General features: G+C 31.3%; 4 protein-coding genes across 4 annotated transcripts; 3 read left to right on the plus strand and 1 right to left on the minus strand.

Moving 5' to 3' along the window:
* The first annotated feature begins 748 nt into the window (after positions 1 to 748).
* On the plus strand, positions 749 to 2,949 carry Polr1F (RNA polymerase I subunit F). The gene is made up of 4 exons (XM_085197983.1): positions 749 to 1,030; positions 1,344 to 1,535; positions 1,999 to 2,151; positions 2,373 to 2,949. Exons 1-4 carry the CDS (start codon positions 852 to 854, stop codon positions 2,695 to 2,697), a joined length of 849 nt encoding a protein of 282 aa, XP_085054109.1. The 5' UTR covers positions 749 to 851; the 3' UTR covers positions 2,698 to 2,949.
* Positions 2,950 to 4,269: 1,320 nt separating this feature from the next.
* Mkk4 (dual specificity mitogen-activated protein kinase kinase 4) lies at positions 4,270 to 10,381 on the plus strand. Its single transcript, XM_085197992.1, has 8 exons — positions 4,270 to 4,523; positions 4,608 to 4,800; positions 5,381 to 5,533; positions 5,798 to 5,942; positions 6,462 to 6,631; positions 7,601 to 7,730; positions 8,121 to 8,341; positions 8,652 to 10,381. The coding sequence occupies exons 1-8, from the start codon at positions 4,490 to 4,492 to the stop codon at positions 8,833 to 8,835; spliced, it is 1,230 nt and encodes a 409-aa protein (XP_085054118.1). The 5' UTR covers positions 4,270 to 4,489; the 3' UTR covers positions 8,836 to 10,381.
* Positions 10,382 to 11,252, minus strand: LOC146531421 (transmembrane protein 186). The gene is made up of 2 exons (XM_085198000.1): positions 10,870 to 11,252; positions 10,382 to 10,781 (listed from the first exon to the last, which is right to left on the minus strand). Exons 1-2 carry the CDS (start codon positions 11,105 to 11,107, stop codon positions 10,486 to 10,488), a joined length of 534 nt encoding a protein of 177 aa, XP_085054126.1. The 5' UTR covers positions 11,108 to 11,252; the 3' UTR covers positions 10,382 to 10,485.
* Positions 11,253 to 11,630: 378 nt separating this feature from the next.
* Positions 11,631 to 14,223, plus strand: LOC146531422 (transducin beta-like protein 3). The gene is made up of 2 exons (XM_085197984.1): positions 11,631 to 11,767; positions 11,847 to 14,223. Exons 1-2 carry the CDS (start codon positions 11,745 to 11,747, stop codon positions 14,206 to 14,208), a joined length of 2,385 nt encoding a protein of 794 aa, XP_085054110.1. The 5' UTR covers positions 11,631 to 11,744; the 3' UTR covers positions 14,209 to 14,223.
* Positions 14,224 to 14,367: the final 144 nt, after the last annotated feature.

Consider the following 14,367-nt stretch of genomic DNA (forward strand, 5'->3'; position numbering starts at 1 on the left):
ATAGAAAAAAGATATTTTAAATTAATTTCTACTTCGTATTATACAAAATAATAATCATTCCTAATTTTCAAATCATAAAAGTGTGCAATGTGACATTATCGTCCGTAAACCGACATCACAAATAACGAGTATATTTAAGGTACCTTCGTTTTCTTGCTTATTAGAAAAAAAATTTTGGGTGTTTTTGTTTTTCTTAGATGCTACTGACAAAAATTTACGATCTATATAACTACGATCGATCGATCGATACGATCTATATAACTATATAACTAATTACCACTAATCTAATTTCTATTACTGAGTAGTAATAATGCTTCTTCTTTATTCCGTTCTAGATCGGGTTCGGTTTAAAAATTTAAACTTTATCATAATAGTAATACATGTCGCACAGTACAGTATACCTCGTCATCATCATCATCATAATTAGCCTGTCCTCGTCCACTGTTGTACATAGGTCTCTCCAATGGCATGCCACTGTGCTCGATCTTCAGCTCTTCGTATCGTATTCGCGTATCGTCACCCCATCTAGCTGGAGGACGTCCTACATTACGCTTGTCGAGGCAATATACCTACCAATAAAAAATAATTCAATGCTCCCGGCAATGTTAAGATTTAGGCAGTGTTTCTTTCCACCCCCGCTTACTGCACCTAAAATACAATTTCTGACAAATATCAATTTTTCAATTATCGTTAATTAGCGCAGGTATTTTTGCATACATTTGTAAATTATAGCAACACCAGTAAAAAGTAAAACAAATTCTATTTTCTTCAGCTGTCAAAAGTCTAGATTGGTATATTTACATGGATTTTTTAAAAATTACTATGGAAACATAAATTAAGTGAATTTAAAAATGTCAACTATAATTAAATTTGAACTAAAAGAATTAAGAAAATTAGCCAACAATAAAGATTCCTGTGTAATTGAAAAACGAGTTACTCAAAACTTAGCGCTTCAACCATGGTGTTTAGGAAATCTTAAGGACTCTATAAAAAACTTGCTAGATTATAAAATCGGAAAATTCGATAAAGAGTAAGTACTTTATAACTGTTTATGTTTTGTTTGTTTATAAATATATATTAGGAACAGTAAGATATTTCTTTTTTTGCAACTTTGTATAAAAAACACTACACATTTGACATTAACTATATGCTTATGAGATTCCGCATTTTTTGTTCGGATGTAATGAAAACAAACACCACCATATATTTCGATAATCATATATGATCTCTTACATTTTAACTTGTTCCTATTCAAGAAAACTTAATTTTTTTATATTGAAACAGCATTTATTGCACTTTGTAAATAAGACATTAACTGTAGTTAATAATGTTTATTTTTTCAGATTCAATGGAATTCTTTTAAGTTATAAAAATTTACGTGTTTTACAAAATATAGGCTCCATTAGAAATGATAATGCAGATATACATTTTCAAGTACAAGCTGATTACTTTATATTTCGTCCACAAGTTGGTGCAACTTTAAAAGGTGTTGTAAATAAAAAGAGTATCACACACCTGGGTGTACTTGTTCACAGGTGTAGTATTCAAATGAGTTATTTTTAAAATTCATGATTTTTTCTTCACACTTAAAAAAACAGAAGGACCAGCAGAGAGAGCCTAGTGTTAAGACCATTCCCCACTTTCCCCACAATGTCCATGTTGAGTGGTAGTTGAGCTTACAGTTTGAAATTGTGTTGCTATGACACTATGACATATATGACATGCAAATATACATTTTCTTTTAAATTTTAGCTTCACTCTGTATTCTGCACATACTGTAGAGTAAATAGCACAAAAAACCTTAAAACACCTTAAAAAAGTGCTAAAACACTTCCTATGGACTCTCAATAACACGCAAGTTGAGTTATGAAACTCAAAGCCAAGACCCCAGTTTTTGTTTCTCTACTAGAGCAAGAAAATAAATAATTATACATTTCATTTCCCCAAGTGGGAATGAAACCCTGAATCAAATTAATAATTATTTATTATTATTTTCAGAGTATTCAATGTAGTAATACCAAGGCCAACTGAAGAACCTGGCAATAATTGGATTGGATCAAATATTGAGGAGGGTCAAGAAGTTGTTTTCCAAGTTGTTGTATTAGATCTATATGGAGCTTTACCATACATAAGAGGCAAATTAGATGAAAGGTATTAAACATTGACATTATTAGTTAATTAAACTATGCAGTTAATATACTTCTTTTTTTATTTTAATAAAAGTATTTAAAAATATTTTATTGAAAAATATATATCTGTCATATAGCAAAGCAGGCAAACGGAATCTGATGTTAGGAAACTAGTCCCTCTGCTTTACAAGAAATTTTCGAGAAGTTGTGTGTGTGTGACATATTTATATTTTTCAATTTTAGATCACTGAAGTTGGGGCCAGATGGTGATGATGATACTACAGAAATGAATCCCAGTAAATCAATGAAAATTACTTATGTTAATTTTGATAAAACAAAACCAAATTTAAAGTCTACAAGTGATGGATTGTCAAATCCATTACTAATGAAAAAAACTAATTCTTCAAAATCAATATTAAATAAATGCAATGGACAATCAAACCACGACGAAACTTCAAATGCCACAGAAAAGATTAAAACCAAGAAACAAAATAAATCACAATCTTTGGAATATAAACAGTCCGATGGTAATCCAAGACATACAAAAAAATCTAAAAGAGATGTGTAATAAACATGGGCATATCTAGAGATATTTTCCTGGGGGCCTTGACTTAATTTTTTGTTACTTATTTTGACGATGTTTATTGTTTGTTTAATAGTTCTGGAGTGGGCACCAGAATGTTCTGGGGTGTGCACAGACCACCCGGCCCCTCTCTTCCTATGCCCATGGTAATAGATATCCTTACAATATAAAATATTTTTTACTAGTGTATTTACATAAATTGTTATATTGATTTATATAATACAAATTTACCAATAACCTCATAGTTTTTTTTATATACATGTTACTACTTATCTAGGTTGTTATCTTAGCATCTCTGTAGATAGATTTTTACATATTCCTGCTGCCCAAAGATAATAATATGAAAATACTACTAACTTCCAAGTAGGCAATTTATTATTCCAAAACTATGATTGTGCTTGATTTTGCCTGTGCCATAGTAAATGCCTAGCTGCTATAGTAGTGTTTTTATTAAATAAAACTCAAAAAGCTTTCAAATGGTTGGGGCTAACTGTTGGGCATTCAGCCCAGACTATTGTCCCGATTTTTATAATTATCCTAATTTGCCTATAATTTTACCATTAAAATAGTTCACTACATCGAAAATGCTTAAATCCAGCTTCATGCTGTATGCTGTATGCCGCATGTAGCAGGGTAGACAGAGGTTGCCTAGTGTTGAGACACTTCACTTCCCATTTGCCGCCGCATTCTGGAGGCATTGCGTGTTGAGGGGCGGAATTCAATCCGCGCTTTACCTCGACACCAGAACGAAATGTAAATATTATAATTATCAGCTTTACGCTGTATCCCGTACACAGCAGGGTAGGCTAGTGTTAATCTAGTGTTAAGACACTCCGTTCCCCACTTCCTGCCGAATTCTCGAGGCATTGCGTGTTGAGTGTCGGAACTCAACGCCGCGCTTTATCTCGATACCAGACCGAAGAAATGAAAATATACATTTAAATAAATATTTCATATACTTTATTAATCGAATGGATAAATGCGTCGCAAGCCGATCGTCTCTGTATCGCTTGTTCCGTTATCTCGCTTGCATGCTCGACTCGGGCGAAACGTGACGTGTATTTTCTGTGAGTGCAGCCAGCATTCATCTATTTACATGACGTTATCACAGGTCGTGTATATAAATACAAATATAATTTTTGATGATACGTCGAAGCGTTATACGCTGTAATTGTAAATAAGGCTTCAAGCTGAATATACAGGCCCTACTAAAGTGTTTTGTACTTATTGAAAATGTGAAATAAATTCAGAACAAGGTGACATAAAAAAGGCTCTGAAAGGCGGCTTAGTCATTTTCTGCATATCAATCAAAAATTAATTTATATTTAAAACCGAAAATTTATTCTGGGACAAATTCCACTGAAGGATCATTGATTGCTTATTCATGGGTGCTCATATTATACATTTATATGTATAATGCTGCTTCCTTCACCACATTTTAAGTTACTGATAATAAATTGATATCGATTTTAATTGATAATGCATAAAAAAGTGTTGCTCTTTTTAAGTTTTTTTTATATGGTCCAGCTCCTTTTAAAAATTCGAGTTGGCAGCACCGCTATTAAATGTCAAATTCTTTCGTGTATTGTATACTGTGTGATCGTGTTGTGAAAATCTTTGGCATCTACGATGCTTATTTTGAACGATATATTGAATCGTTTCTTGTTATGAAGACGAAAACATCTTATTTGTTGTTACTTTCCAATGGAGAATTTTAACCAAAACATTTAGAACACACACAAAATAATTCCAAACTACTTAGCTGTAATCGTTAAAAATGTCGAAGAATGGCGAAGTGTCGTCAAGCCAAGGTAATTGCTAATCGAAGTAAACATCAACATTGTATCATGAAGAAAACAGTATAAAAAACCATTTAAGTTTTAATTACATTTCAGGGCCAAGCAGACCGAATAATACAAAACCGGAACTAAATTTATTGGGCACAGAGAAACGTAAAGTTTTAAACCTTCAATTTGGGGGGCCTTCAGGTGATAATGCCGCATTTATGCCTTTTTCTTCTAACACACCGTCACAGAAGTCCAGAATACCATCACGGACAATCAGAGATGTATTGCCTGATAATACTAGGTACCATTACTTTTACGTTTTAATATAATAATCTCGTAAATCGCAAACGCAAATTACATACATTATTGTTATTAAATGAGATCTAAGAAATTAACTATTGACTAATCTTATTGGAATAAAGTAAGTACCTGTAGAAATTCAACTAAAATCTCAAGACACTGTATTCTATTATTATTTTAATATATATGCTTGTCTAAGCAGGGATGTTATGGATGTAACATTATGATGTGAAATACAGAATAGAATATTAAAGTACACTATGTCTGACATGGTAGACATTGGCTAGTGTAGCTTGTCTATCTTGATAGTAATCATATTATTGAATAACTTGCTAATATTATTACTCTTATGCAAACACGACTGAATAGATTTAGATGAAACTACAGAAATATAACATCTTAAGTTATACATCAGAATAGCACAGAGGCTATAATTTATGTTAAGATTTTAATTCATGTCAAGCTCCATTTGGGTGGCTAATATGAGATATTTTGTTTGAAATAAATATTTAGTGGTTTTTATCTAACTAAACAAATAGTGACTAACATGATGATTATAATTAGAATATAATAAATTTCAGAGACAGATGTAGGATTTATCCATCTATGCAGTCTTCAGGAAAGTTACAACTATCTGCCACAGAGATATATGATTTTACTGCTGATGATTTACATGATCTTGGCGAAATAGGCAGAGGTGCATTTGGAGCAGTCAATAAAATGGTTCATAGAAAGTAAGATAGAATATAATATTCTTTACTCATAATACACAATGCAAATATCACAAAATAATTCCTGTTATTTTATAACACTAATTATAACAAAAAAAGGGGAATGCTATATAATGCAAGTAAAATACAGAAAAACTATATTATAATAATGGGTCATAATATAGTTTTTAACTTACATAAAATTGTTCTATTAGATAGTTATATTGATTTATTTTGTTTAGTCATATAAAGAATGTAATTATAAGGTATAATTTATAAATATTTCAGAACTAGCAAGGTGATGGCTGTGAAACGAATTCGTTCAACAGTAGATGAAAAGGAACAAAAACAATTATTAATGGACCTGGAGGTGGTTATGAAAAGTAATGAGTGTCCGTTCATTGTGCAGTTTTATGGAGCACTCTTTAAAGAAGTAAGTTAATTTTTACTAAGCGCAGTGGTTGAATGTAAACAAATTGGCTGTGGGTTCGTTTCCCACTCAGGGGTATGAATTATTTTCATTTCTTTGTTCTGGTAACAAGACAAAACTGTCCCACTGCATGTCTATGACTGTTACACAATACAAGTACTTCCACTGTATAAATTATATCACTGTTTATATAAGAAATGGGGCTTGCTGTATATATAGTCTCCTCCTGTCTAAAATGAAGGAGGAATCCCCTTAAAATATAGGTATTATTTACAAATATGATAAAGAGAAGCAGCCATTATACGATGTCATATTATCTTGTAAGGAATGTGTCAGAACAACAAATGTGTAATATTGTATTTGTTTACAAGATTAACTGATGTCATTACCGTCAAAATCATTTCTTTTCCATTTCTTCTTATCTCATAATTGTCATGAATGACAAAAGTCATAACTTATTTAGTTCTTAGACTTTCATCAATATCTTTTGTTAATAAAAATTATATAAGTATACATTAACAGGGTGACTGCTGGATTTGTATGGAGTTAATGGATACCTCGTTAGACAAATTTTATAAGTTTATTTGTGAAAGGATGCAGACTCGGATACCTGAAAATATTATGGCTAAAATAACATTAGCAACTGTCAAAGCTTTAAATTATTTAAAAGAAAAATTAAAAATTATACACAGGTAAGTACTGTATCTTATTTTATCTTCACTCTGTATCCTGCATATAGTGAGTTTTGGAGGCCTATTGCCACCATTCTCTCAAATGGTAATCAAACCCACAACTGTCACATTTACAGTCACATCCTTGTGCTACTGGGCCATGACAGCCCCAAAGTAGTGTATATATGATGTGGACACAGATAACAATATACACAATATACACTATATTGGTCCACTTGAACTACATAACTATTAATTGACTAGTCTGCATTACTTTCCTTTTCTAATAATATCATTTTAAAAACAATATCTATACCTTTATTGAAAAGTAAAGTTTCAGCCCACTCAATAAAGTAATTATTTATAGCAGTTTTGTTGATCAACATTCTTTAAAATAATATAACTGTTTTATTTATAAACTGCTTAAAATAAAATAAACACTAAATGTTAAAGGAAGCTTACCAAAACAATAGTGAAAACTGAAATTAAATCAGTTAAGCATTTTCTGAGACAAACAGACAAAATATTTAAAAATCCTTGTTTTTTGTTATATTACTAAATGCCACCAATGACAGCTTCACGCTGTATTTTGCACATAGCAGGGCAAGCAGGGGAAACCTATTGTTAAAGCACTCCATATCCCTTTTTCCGCCTAACATGTACAGGCACCGATCCATTACAATTAGTAGTGATATTATACTGATATTATAGGTTTCAGAAATTTGTTAGAGAGTCAGCTATTGACACCTGTGTTTCATAACTTTATCATGGCATTCTTGTTGTCTTGTTGTCTTCTTATTTACAAAGTTTAAAAAAATGTTATTTTTTCATCTTTCTGTTCTGACCTGTCATAAATAGTATTGTTTTGGTCTTTGCCCATTTTGGAATTATCTGAAACTTTTATTTCAGGTGTGGTTATGGATAGTTTTTATTTCCGATAAATTTGGTTATGTTAACACAACTCTATAATATCCGTGGCTTTTTTTTCAGAGATGTCAAGCCTTCTAATATATTATTAGACAGGAGAGGTAACATAAAACTATGTGATTTTGGTATCTCTGGCAAGCTAGTTGATTCAATAGCGCGCACACGGGATGCCGGATGCAGACCTTATATGGCTGTAAGTGTAAAAGTTAATTATAATAATAATTTAATATTTTTTTTTCAGCTTTATGATGTATCCCTCATGTAGAGTAGGCAGGGGGAGCCTAGTGTTAAGACACTCCCCACTTTCCACCATGATTCACAGTGTATGTCTAAATGCGACGGTTGTAGGGACGATATATAATATTTTCATTTCCTTGCTCTGGTAATTAAGCAAAACGCGGCGATGAGTTTCGCCACTCAACACACAATGTCTCAAGAATTCGGCGGTAAATGGGGAACGGGAGTACTTTAACACTAGGTTCCCAGGTTCCTTCTATCAACGCTGCGTGCTGTTACGGGCGGGACCTGTGTCCCGTTCCATGACGCTGATAAAATATATTTTTTTGTTTTTCTTAATTTGTAGCCTGAACGCATTGATCCTGGACGTGCCAGAGGATATGATGTCAGATCAGATGTGTGGTCTCTTGGCATAACTTTAATGGAGGTGGCCACAGGCTCATTCCCCTATCCAAGGTGGGGTTCCGTGTTTGAACAACTCCAACAAGTGGTGCAAGGTGACCCCCCACGGCTAACTAACAAGAATAATGTGTTTTCAAACAATTTTGTGAATTTTGTTAATACTTGGTAAGTAAATGTAATATTATTTTATTTCTTGTAATATTTTTTTTTTCATAATATACTGATTTAAAACCGTTTTAATTTATTTTAGACCGTCATGAGGCGTCACTTGATCATAAATGTGACGGTTGTGGATTAATCATCACCCAGGGGATTAAATTATTTTTACTTCCTCGTTCTGGTAAAAAGACAAAGCTCAGCGTTAAGTTCCGCCACTCTGCACACAATATCTCACAAATTAGACGGTGCGTGGAGTGTCTTAACATTAGATTTCACCATCCTATAAATAAAATTGTATTCTACTTATTACTTGCAGTCTGATTAAGGAAGAAACACAAAGACCAAAATACAATAGACTTTTGGAGCATGCATTCATCAAAGGCATTGACCAAAGTCGGGTGGATGTTGCTGCATATGTGTGTGAAATATTAGATGCCATGGAGCGTAATGGCGTCAGTCCGTTTACAACGGATCAACCGGCACAGGCTTGGATAGACTAATTTATAATAATTAATACATAGAAACACTTGCATTACTTTACTACACTCATATTTTGCACCAGGGGTGTTATTGGGGCTCCTTAACCAAATAAGGTATAGAAGTTTCTAATTAATTTCGGTTACGGACGGAGTATATATGTATAAGAAAAACTTGTTATGAAAGGTTTTTGATATTGCCTGGTTGAATCGACACACTAGCGCTTAATACAAATCACTTTTATTAAACAAATATGAACAAAAATCATCACTAATCATAAAAATTTCGAAACTAATGGATAATCTGAAATAATTCTATATCCATAACTGAAACAGTGGTTGTATATTAATATATTTGTGTATCTAGATCGTCAGCTTAAAGTGTAAACCTGCTAAATCCTTTTTTTGTCCTTTTATTGTACATAAAAATATACAAAATCCTTTATTTCAAATATATAGAGAATACAAATCAATTTTCGAAATGGTTAAAATCTTCATAGTTTTTTTTAATAGTTGGAGCATATATGTCAGCAGATTTACACTCTAAACCTATGAAATGACACATGCCTGTTTTGCACAGTCAATCATCATATTTATTTTATATTTATATATATAAAATTGAGTTTATCAATTAGCTTGCCTAAAAAAAAAGGTTTTGCCATTGCAGCAAAAGTTCATATTGTTGTACATTTTATACTTCTTAAAAATAATATTAGAAAAATAGAATTATTATATGTAAATGCAGTGTTTATTGCGTCTATATGATATATATTTAAGTATATATACATATTTTTAAAAAATGATCATAATGGTTATCATAAAATTAAGACGTTCTGGGTTCCCATTATCCTGAAAATAAAAATAATGTAATAAATAATCAATTTAAAAAATTTTAATAATATAACAATAGATATTCATATATAGATTTATATATTGTAATTTATTCCAAAGAATGAGAGCCTCATTAGATTTTGCACATAGCAAACATTTTATAATATTAAATCTATCAATATATATTAAAAAATTTATTACCGAAATGTATGTATGCATTTAATTTCTGAACCATTTCATCAAATTGGATATTTTTTTGTTGTTTTCTTTATTGTCAGGACAAGATATGTCTTGTAAAATAAGGTCTTATAACATACTTGCCTAAATGTGTTGTTCAGCAAGTAAACAAGCACTGCTGAATGTTGAGGTGTTTCTCCAGGAAAAAACTAGTTAAATTATATATCATGTTTTTAAAAATTGTATTAAGCTACTTTGTGAATATGTTTAGAAAGTATCAGTAGTATCATGATAATGAAGGGGACCTAGTGTTATGTTGTAATGAATAATTGTTTCTAGTTTGTGTTTGTGAATTGCTTATAGATGTAATTTTGTAATAAATTTGTACATACAGACAGATAATAATTATAAATAAGTAATTAAATTCATAGCATCCATTTTTGTATGGCAGCAGTACATTTAATATATTTGTTCACTGAAATAAAACACGTGATTGAGTGCATTGCAATTAAAATTTGGCTCACTTAAATGTAACTACAAAATAGAATGAAATGATAAAAGATTAAGTTTTTTATTTTATATATTTTTCCCCTTTAACATAAAAATCTACATATTTACATTTTTTGTGATATAAGTTATAGACAACCATATTTAATATTAATTTAATTATTCTAATATTTGGCTCATTTTTGCTGAATTTTTTACAATGCCGAAATTAATAAACAGTTTATATTTAGTTCCATCAGTCAGCTGTGGTTGAAGATATAAGGCATCTGTATTTCTTGGTTTCATGTCTAAAATGGGTATCCATTTATCAACTGCAATTATTCTGTCTATTCTTTTTCCAGAAAATCCAACTGATGAGATTTTAATTTGCTTATTATCTTCACTTATGTACAAGTGTCCAATAATGTTTCTTAATGGAAATGTAAATAATGATAGTACTGCTGCTCCAGTTATACCTAAAAGAAATAAAATAGTAGTGGTAATTTATTTCCCAGATGATAGAGGTTTGTGCTTTTAAAAGTGTAGTTAGAAAAATAACCTTACCAATGTAAGAAGCGGCGAGGAAACTACCTTGAGGTAAAGCTTGGAATGTTTCCATTAAACCACAACCTGGTAAGACGGCGCACATACCGTATATATGATAAATTTTTAACCTATTAATTACTGAAATATATTTAACATAAGGAAACGAAAATACAGGCTCAAATTGGTTTTGTTGAGAGGTATTTTTGGCTGAAGATGAAACATTTCGAAATACATAACTAATTCTAGAAGATAGCATCTTAATATTGTTATCGTTTTATTGACAAGTAATTAATATTAAAATATATGTTATTTTCAATTTTACATAATCATAACGCTTGTATTTCCATCGGACAATTCTTTCATTGTAAATGTAAATTGTCAATTTTATAATGTCATTATGTGCTGTCAAATTGTGAACTGTGCTTTCCTATGCTCTGCTTTACTACTTTATGGTTCATAGGCGTGCAAGATAAACAATTTATTTCACTCTTAAAGTTGTTCCAGTGAGTAGTTTTTTTGTGTTCAATTTTTTTTTTTAATTTGATTACAAAAGCATGTTTACAGTAGTCGACGTTGTTACATACTGTGCATTAATTAAATATATTTCAGTTTTAATCACATTCCTGATGGTTCGTATATGATGTTTTATATTTTAATTGACTTTACAAATATACAGCAGAGATTTATAGATTTTTTTTTAATATTAAGTTTCCTAATATTATTTGACTCACAGAATCATGTAAACTGGAACACACAATTATTATTTATTATATTGAAATTGACATTTGACACATGACATCGTAATGATTGTTTTTGTTACCCACGTGTGATCGTGATATTAGTTTTATAAAGAAATAAGTAGTCTATTATTCGGAAACTATTCATTAAATAAAATGAGTACTTTATTAAAAGAAATGTAAGTTATATTTCATACTCTTTTTATCAATTATGGATCTATTGTTGATTTACTGATAAGAATCCTACTTTTTTTACAGATATGAGAAAGAAGCTGAGTATGAAGCTTACTATACTGGCGGTGATATACAGTGGACCATTGATGGTGGACAGTTCCTCTGTCAATGTGATGATGTTATTAAGGTTATTGATGTTAACACATTTTGTAATGTACTCACTATAGGGGAAACATCAGAGGAAACGGATGACAGTGACCAAATTTATACTTTTCAAATGTCACATGATAACAAAACCGTACTAACTGCCCATAAAAGTGGTTTAATAAAACTATGGGACAAAGAGTCTGGAAAACAGCAGAAAGTATGGAGATCTGGGCATAAAGGTGCTATTGCTAAACTAGCTTTTGACACTGAAGATGCTAATATTGCTTCAGGAGGCACTGATGGTAATGTAAGACTTTGGGACATATCACATTACACATGTACAAGTAGCCTAAAAGGAGCCCTTGGTGTTTTCACTATTCTCAAATATCATCCTGATTCTTCTAAACAATTAATATTTGGAGCTGCAGATGATACTAAAATAAGATCATGGGATTCTAAAACTGGCAAAGATGATTTGGTTTATTCAGGACATTTTAGCAAAGTTACTTCATTGCAATTTACTATAGATAATGAACATATGGTCAGTTCTGGAAGGGACAGAGTTCTAATACTTTGGCGACTTGGTGAAGCCAAGGCTCTTAGAGTTGTTCCAGTGTATGAAAGCATTGAATCTATTATATTAATGCCTCCTTCTTTTAAAATACCAAATTTCACAAAAAAAATAGAAACTGATGGAATTTATGTTGCATGTGCTGGTGAAAAAGGCGTAATAAAAGTATGGAACATACAAATAAGTCGACTCATGTATGAACAATCCAATAGTTTAGTTTCCCCTGCAACAGAAGAAGGTGGACTAGCTATCACAAATTTATTATTTAATGAAGCTAAAAATTCTATATCTGTTGTTAGTGCTGACCATAATGTTATTATTCATGATATAGAGACATTTGCTTGTATGAAACAAATGATAGGTTTTACTGATGAGGTACTGGATATAATATTTCTTGGTAAAGATGAATCACATGTTATTGTGGCAACAAACAGCAGAGACTTAAAATATTATGAGCTTGGTAGTATGGATTGTAAGTTAATAAAAGGACACACTGATATTGTTTTGGCATTAGCAAGTTTTCCTACTAGACCAAATGTTTTTATATCATCAGGTAAAGATAACACAGTAAGAATATGGTCCCAAGATTCAAATAATAGCATAAAATGCTTTGGAATTGGTGCCAGACATACTGCTTCTGTAGGATCTGTTTCCACTTCACAAACATCTGATAATTTCTTTGCATCTGTTAGCCAAGACAATTGTCTAAAAGTTTGGACTGTTCCTAAAGATACTGATATATCTGACCAAAAAATTAAATCTAGTCATACAGAACTAGCCCACACTATGGACATAAATTGTGTTGCTGTTTCTCCAAATGATAAAATGTTAGCAACTGGTTCACAAGATAAAACTTGCAAAATTTGGACAGATGATTTATCATTACTAGGGGTTTTAAAAGGACATCGGCGAGGTATATGGTGTGCAATATTTTCTCCTGTGGATCAAGTAGTTCTAACATCTTCAGCAGACAGTACAATAAAATTGTGGTCTATAGCTGATTTGAGTTGCTTAAAGACACTTGAAGGTCATGAAAGTTCAGTCCTTAAAATACAATTTTTAAGTAGAGGTCAACAAATAATTTCAAGTGGAGCAGATGGTCTTCTCAAACTTTGGAACATAAAAAGTTCAGAATGTAAAATGTCACTTGATAACCATGATGGCAAGGTATGGTCTTTGGCAGTTAATAAAAGTGAGTCTTTTATAATAACTGGTGGCTCTGACTCAAAACTTGTTACTTTAAAAGATGTTTCTGTCGAAAGACGCGAAAAATTAGCAAAAGAAAGAGAAGAGTTAATTTTACAAGAACAGGAATTGGCAAATTTATTACATGATAAAAAATTAGTTAAAGCACTGAAGTTAGCTTTAAGAATGGAGAGACCCCTGCATGTTTTAAAAATAATAAATGAAGTGTTAAGGTACGGACAGGAAAAACTATCAGAAACATTAAAAGAAATTAATAATACACAAAAGGAAACTTTGTTAAGATTTGCCTCCGAATGGAATACCAATAACAAAAACTGTCATGCTGCCCAAGTTGTATTTTATATTTTAGCTCCTGAAATTATAGCTGGTAATCTTATAGTTCCATCTTTGGCAAGTTTCATTGAAGGTGCACTTCCATACACTGAGAGACATTTCGAGAGACTAACTAACTTATTACAAGACCTTAATTTAATTTCATACACTGTAAGCTGTATGCAACCACATAGTGTTCAAAATAATTAAACATATTAAGACAAATGACTAATATTTCTATTTTTATTATCATCAACTTATACCTGTATTGTGTTATTTTAATCTCAGATTTAACAATGCAAATATATGATGCTCATCGGCGATAGGAACACGCGATTACGCAGTCTTTTAAAAACTTGCGAAAAGTAA

The sequence above is a fragment of the Heliconius melpomene genome, chromosome 15 (genome assembly GCF_056956725.1).
Source record: "Heliconius melpomene rosina isolate 202511_hmr_F chromosome 15, ASM5695672v1, whole genome shotgun sequence".
Classification (NCBI taxonomy): domain Eukaryota; kingdom Metazoa; phylum Arthropoda; class Insecta; order Lepidoptera; family Nymphalidae; genus Heliconius; species Heliconius melpomene.

What these genes read in the sequence shown, in the direction of transcription:
- Polr1F (XM_085197983.1), top strand. Translation starts at nt 852, where the DNA reads ATGTCAACTATAATTAAATTTGAACTAAAAGAATTAAGAAAATTAGCC. An exon ending in CTGGGTGTACTTGTTCACAG is followed by an intron (nt 1,536 to 1,998) that starts GTGTAGTATTCA and finishes TATTATTTTCAG; the next exon opens with AGTATTCAATGTAGTAATAC. An exon ending in AGAGGCAAATTAGATGAAAG is followed by an intron (nt 2,152 to 2,372) that starts GTATTAAACATT and finishes TTTCAATTTTAG; the next exon opens with ATCACTGAAGTTGGGGCCAG.
- Mkk4 (XM_085197992.1), top strand. Translation starts at nt 4,490, where the DNA reads ATGTCGAAGAATGGCGAAGTGTCGTCAAGCCAAG. An exon ending in CGAAGTGTCGTCAAGCCAAG is followed by an intron (nt 4,524 to 4,607) that starts GTAATTGCTAAT and finishes ATTACATTTCAG; the next exon opens with GGCCAAGCAGACCGAATAAT. An exon ending in ATGGAGCACTCTTTAAAGAA is followed by an intron (nt 5,943 to 6,461) that starts GTAAGTTAATTT and finishes ATACATTAACAG; the next exon opens with GGTGACTGCTGGATTTGTAT.
- LOC146531421 (XM_085198000.1), bottom strand. Translation starts at nt 11,107, where the DNA reads ATGCTATCTTCTAGAATTAGTTATGTATTTCGAAATGTTTCATCTTCA. An exon ending in CCTCGCCGCTTCTTACATTG is followed by an intron (nt 10,782 to 10,869) that starts GTAAGGTTATTT and finishes TATTTCTTTTAG; the next exon opens with GTATAACTGGAGCAGCAGTA.
- LOC146531422 (XM_085197984.1), top strand. Translation starts at nt 11,745, where the DNA reads ATGAGTACTTTATTAAAAGAAAT. An exon ending in AGTACTTTATTAAAAGAAAT is followed by an intron (nt 11,768 to 11,846) that starts GTAAGTTATATT and finishes CTTTTTTTACAG; the next exon opens with ATATGAGAAAGAAGCTGAGT.